A 6,000-nucleotide genomic window follows, 5' to 3' on the forward strand; every position below is an offset into this window, starting at 1 on the left:
ACTCTATCAACAAACACATTGACTTGGATCCCATTTACCATCCCCCTGAGAAAAAGACCAGGAAATGTGGTCACTGCAGGAATTGACATCACCAACCCTGGGAAACTCAAACATATAAATGGAAAGCAGGTTACACCACCAGTGCTTCATTCGGAGGCTCACTGAAGATGTTACCTAGTACGATGACGAAACGTCTGAAAACAAACCTTCCAGCTCAGCGAGCAAACCTACATCCAGAACCTCAACCCGAGCTACAAATCTTCTCAGAACTTGCTGTCTCTTTAACCCTATTTGCCAAAGCTATCTCACATCCCTTTTTGCCCTCCCGATTTCTCTCAGTTATATAGTTCTAGATGGAGCAAAGTGCCAAATTAGTATAATACTCCAGAGAAGAACATTCAAGTCACTATGTAAATACAGTTGGCTATTGCAATAAATTAGTGAAGCATATAGGAAGTACTTTTCACTTCTCAAAATAACAAACTGAAAATTCAAATTGTCCTGCATCTATACAGCTAAATGACATTTTACTTCTAAAACAGCTCTGTCTACAAGGTAAGGGATATTAGTTTCCCAGTACAAGCAAAAGCATTCTAGCAAAAAACTAACTTCGTTAACAAGAGGTGCACCTCGACAATTGAGTAGTTTCGTCTCCAAGCTGTGTACAACAGACTACTGTCTCAAACACAGTCCTGAAGAGGAGAACAATCTGACAAAATAAAAAGTTACACTAAAATATAGCACACAAACAACATTAGTTTCTCATGGCGATTATAGAATCTCTTTCCAGAATTCAAATGAAGTGAATTGAGAAGTTAACGTTTCTAAGCCTAACCAACAAAAAAAGTTTTGAACTATGGAATTGTTCAACTTGACAGTCATAAAGGAAAGGAACATTCTTATGGCCACAATCAGAAATAGGTTTATTGTTTCCCTAACGTATCTGGCATCTGCTTGCTCAACACAAATGACCTGAAGAAGGGCCTGTGCCCGAAACGTCGAATCCCCTGTTCCCTGGATGCTGCCTGACCTGCTGTGCTGTTCCAGCAATAAAGTTTCAACAAAAATGACCCCTGACTAACATGTTCAGCACCATTGTCTTTACTTTGGCTGGCATGGTGGCAGTGTTTAGCACACTGCCTCACAGCGCCAGTGACCCAGGCTCAATTCCTGTCTGGTGACTTTGCATGCAGTTGGCACATTCTCTCCATCTATTTGGGTTTCTGCCGAATGCTCTGGTTTCCTCCTACAGTGCAGAGATGTGCAGGTGAGGTGGATTGGCCACGTTACATTGCCCAGTGGTGCGCCAGCTACCAGGGTTAGCACGGTAAATGCGGGGTTATGGGTATAGGATGGGATACTCCTTGGATGGTCAGTGCAGACTTGATGAGCTGAATGGCTTCTTTTTGCTCTGTAAGAATTCTATGATTATTGCAAAATACATTACAGTCTAGAATTATTGGACAAGACAAAATATAGACAGCATAAGAGACTTAAAAGTAGACTAATTTTCTTTTCAAAAAAAAAAAAGACAAAAATAACTGGTTGCCAAAAATCTCAATTTTATAATATCATGTACAATTTTGGTTGCCCTCTTATAGGAAGGGTGTTGTTAAACTTCAGATGGTGCAGAAAAGATTAACAAAGATGTTGCCGGATTGGAAGGTTTGAGTTATGGGGTGAGGCTAAATTGGCTGAGGCTTTTTTCCCCTGGAACATTAGAGGCTAACGACTGATTTTATAGAGATTTATAAAATTCTGAGGGGCATGAATAGGGTAATAGTTAAGATCTTTTTGTGAGGTTGGAAAAGTCTAAAACTAGAGAGCATAAGTTTAAGGTGGGAGGAGATAGATTTAAAAAGGACCTGAGGAGTAACGTTTTCACAGAGGGTGGTGCATATATGAAACGAGTTGCCAGAGGAAGTGGTGGAGGCAGATACAATTATAAAATGCAAAAGGTATTGGACAGGTATATGAATAGGAAGGATTTAGAGGGATACGGGGCAAATGCTGGCAAATGAGACTACGTCACATTGGGATGTCTGGTCAGCATGGATGAATTGGAGTGATGGGTGTATTTTCAGAATGTATGACTCTATAACTTGACGTAAAAGTATACTGCAAATAAGCTCAGTTGACGTTGAATCCATAAGTCAGTACAGAACTTTTATCAAAAAAGTTTTTCAAATAAACTACAGAGTTGGACATTCGGAGATAATTCTGCCATTACTGCTAAACTGGAAACTGTTGATAAAGTTTAAGTTTCGTGTTAAACATCTGCAGCATATCAAAAGATAACTATAGACTGTTAGATCAAAATCTCCTCACTTCTTTATTGTCAACATTTTTAAAGAAAGCAAATATCCAAAAACAGACAGGTTATTAAATATGCATGCTGAACTGTTCTACTGAAGCGTGTACCCTTTAAATGACATTTGACATGACCATTTCTTATCATTTATATTAAGATTTCTGGCAGATACAGGTATCTGCCCTATAAAAGCACCATTTCTGATGAATGGAGAAATGTCAGGCACTCAGCAAACAGGATCCTTTACTATTCACACACACAGGAACCAACTTTCAACCCACCAAGTTTACATGCACTAATGCAACAAGAGAATCACCAAGATAATGAAGTAGAAATTTGAAGCAGATTGACTTTTTTAATGCAATTGGGACATGCTAGATAGCGTTCAGTCTTGCCTTTAGATGCTTGAAAAAAAATACATGATAGTTCGACCAAGTAGCTCTCAAAGCTGTACTTAAATTTACATAATTATCACTTTCCTGGTTGTAAAGCTGATAGCACAGTTTCCTTGAGTGTGTCTTCATAATGGCTTATTCAGATGTGCAACTTGTACTAAGAGTGTCTAACTGTCAAATAAATTAGTTACCAGAAACCCCTACACTCTGATCAAATAAATATGCATCTTTTCCTTTTTAATATTATTATTCCAGAACCTAGCCCAGTTAACTCCCATAAACTCATCACAGGTAATGTGTCTGTCCATTGCTACTATGACTCAGTAAATTGACTCACTATTGCTAATTCCCTTTCTGGGCATTAGGTCTCCTTTGACTACCTTCCCACCTCAACGCTTTGATGTTTCACTTTAATCCTCCTTTCCTAAAAATCTTTCGGCTTTTATTCCACATAATGTTTGTGGAATATGCCTCATTAAGGATCAACATCCCTGCAAGTTGCCTCTCAATCCGTTTCAGATTCTTTTGAAGCGACTGTTTTCTGCCGGTCGTCAGAGAAGGGAAGAGTCATGTGCGAGACTCTGAGGCTGACAATCTCAAACCTTGCCCTCTCCATTCACCTCCCTCCGGATCGAGCATCCCCTCTGCTCACTCTGCTGGTGTGGGGCGATCTGTTGTGAGCCCAGAGGAGAGGAATCGGACTGTGCCCTCCCCGCCCGGTGTGTGCAAAACTAGGCCCGGCCTCACACTCACAGTGAGTCAGCAGCGTTAGCTCCCCGGCGACTCTTGCCCCGGGCCTCCTGAAACCTTTTGTAAGGCCACCGAGCGGCCACAGAGCCGCCGCTCTCACTCACCGATACTGTGCAGGATGTCTATGGATGCGTTCCGGTCGGTGCTGACTAAGGACTGAGCGCGCTGGAACTCCACTAATGCCGCCGCCACCGCCATCTTTTTCTTCCCTCTCACCGACAATCACATCAACTCCGTCCGTCAGCGCTCCGCCCCCACCGCACCGCGAAACCTATCCCCGGCCCCATACCGCCCCGCCCCTCCGTGTCTGATTGACAGCTGCGCCAGCCATTTCAACATCCTGCCGTTGATGTCATCGCGTGCCCTTCGCCAATTCGCACCAACGGAAGGTGGGACGGACGGGCACTTCCGGCTAGTGGCATAGGTTGCGCGGCAGGCGGCACGCTGACAACACATGTTCGGGGCATGCGTATTCCGGCTGTGTGGAGTTATGGGTAATGTAGTTTTCTTCCTGCAGCATGGACCAGCGTTTGTAGTGTTAATCCAGAAGAGAGAAAGATTGCGGATTATTGTTTCCAGATCTTTATACTATTAATGATTCTGCATACTGCACTGTCTTTCATGCAATTCTCCACTGATTCATTGTTTAAATTTCAAACACGAGCTAAAAGGGAGGTTTATATTCGTACATTTAACTCTTTAGTAGACATGATTTGGAGGTGCCGATGTTGTACTGGGGTGTACAAAGTTAAAAAAAATTACATAACATCAGTTAGAGTCCAACAGGTTTATTTGGAAGCACTAGCTTTTGGAGCGCTGCTCCTTCATCAGGTGGTTGTCTTTAGTAGTTTGCTTAAGTCAGGAATCAAGGATGAATTACGGAGTACAGTACTGTATATGTCCTGTCTGCACAGCACGACTGCCAAACCACTGGGAATATCTAGGAATCCCCTTGAAGTATAAATTGATTTCCTGGTCACATTGTAAACGAACAAGAAATAAATTTATCGGGTACTTAAAACAGTTCTGCGTACATTTTTTTTATTTTTTGAACTTTTTTTTAAAAGAAGAAACAAAAGCAATGGGATTCTGGAAATCTCAAAACAGAAAATGTCACAAATTTTTAACAGGTCAGATAGCTTTTGTGGAAGGAGAAACAAAGTTACATTTTAGGAAGATGGCCTTTCAGAACTGGACCAGATGATAGATAGATGTTTTCTGCAATTCTAAATCACTACTAGACACAGCTAGAGGGTGGCACGGTGGCACAGTTGTGGGCGGCACAGTGGCACAGTGGCTAGCACTGCTGCCTCACAGCGCCAGAGACCTGGGTTCAATTCCCGCTTCAGGCGACTGACTGTGTGGAGTTTGCACATTCTCCCCGTGTCTGCATGGGTTTCCTCCGGGTGCTCCGGTTTCCTCCCACAGTCCAAAAATGTGCAGGTTAGGTGAATTGGCCGAGCTAAATTGCCCGTAGTGTTAAGTGTAAGGGGTAAATGTAGGAGAATGGGGTCTGGGTGGGTTGTGCTTCGGCGGGTCAGTGTGGACTTGTTGGGCCGAAGGGCCTGTTTCCACACTGTAATTAATCTAATCTAATCTAGAGAGTACATTGGAACACTCTCCACTTATTTAGATAAGTGTAAACTCAGACATTATCAAAGACAAAGCAAGCTGCTTGATTTGTACTGTACTCACTATGTTAAACATTTAGTCCATCTGCCACCAGTGTCAATTGCCAGCTTTGTGCATTATCTACAAGATGCACCTCAGAAAGATTATAAGACTTCTTCAACAGCACCTTTCAAACCCATGATCTCCTTTACTTAAAGAAATGAGGACAACAGACTTGAAGGAATGCCACTATCTGCAAACATCCCTCAAAATCAAATGCCATCCTTACTGTGGACTAAAAGCAAACTACATGCAGCAGTAGGATGGGAACCTGAATTGTAGTTCCAGTGTACAGGAAGTTGAGAGTAGTGAGGTCACGAGAGGGCATTGGCAATCAGATGGAGAAAGTGAGGTCTGCAGATGCTGGAGATGAGAGCTGGAAATGTGTTGCTGGAAAAGCGCAGCAGGTCAGGCAGCATCCAGGGAACAGGAGAATCGACGTTTCGGGCATAAGCCCTTCTTCAGGAAGGCCTTCTTCTTCCTGAAGAAGGGCTTATGCCCGAAACGTCGATTCTCCTGTTCCCTGGATGCTGCCTGTCCTGCTGCGCTTTTCCAGCAACACATTTCCAGCATTGGCAATCAGATGTTGGATCGCAATGTGTCTACTTCTGGAACATCTGGAATAAGGTGGGTGAACATGCAGCATGAGTTGGGACCTGGGATTTCGATGTGGTGGCCATTCAGAGACATGGCTAGAGGAGGGGCAGAATGGTTGTTGCAGATTCCAGGATTTAGATGTTTCAGTAAGAACAGAGAAGATGATAAAAGGGGTGGTGGGCGAGTGGCATGGTTAATCAGGGGTAATATTATAGCAGCTGAGATAACATTTGAGAACTCATCCACTAAGGTAGTTTGGACTGCGGTTAGAAACAG

The 6,000-nt window shown here is 43.0% G+C and overlaps 1 protein-coding gene across 1 annotated transcript in view; it reads right to left on the reverse strand.

The window, feature by feature from the left end:
* LOC122540012 (26S proteasome non-ATPase regulatory subunit 11) overlaps nt 1-3,704 on the reverse strand; it is a 96,185-nt gene extending 92,481 nt beyond the window's left edge. Inside the window, exon 1 of the mRNA XM_043675300.2 lies at nt 3,561-3,704. Coding sequence (XP_043531235.1) covers nt 3,561-3,654 — 94 coding nt within the window. The 5' untranslated portion in view covers nt 3,655-3,704. The remainder of the gene's footprint in view (nt 1-3,560) is intronic.
* Between the last annotated feature and the right edge of the window lie 2,296 nt (nt 3,705-6,000).

This window comes from Chiloscyllium plagiosum, unplaced genomic scaffold, assembly GCF_037043375.1.
Source record: "Chiloscyllium plagiosum isolate Xiang-an unplaced genomic scaffold, Cpla_swu_hap1 HiC_scaffold_32, whole genome shotgun sequence".
Taxonomy (NCBI): Eukaryota; Metazoa; Chordata; class Chondrichthyes; order Orectolobiformes; family Hemiscylliidae; genus Chiloscyllium; species Chiloscyllium plagiosum.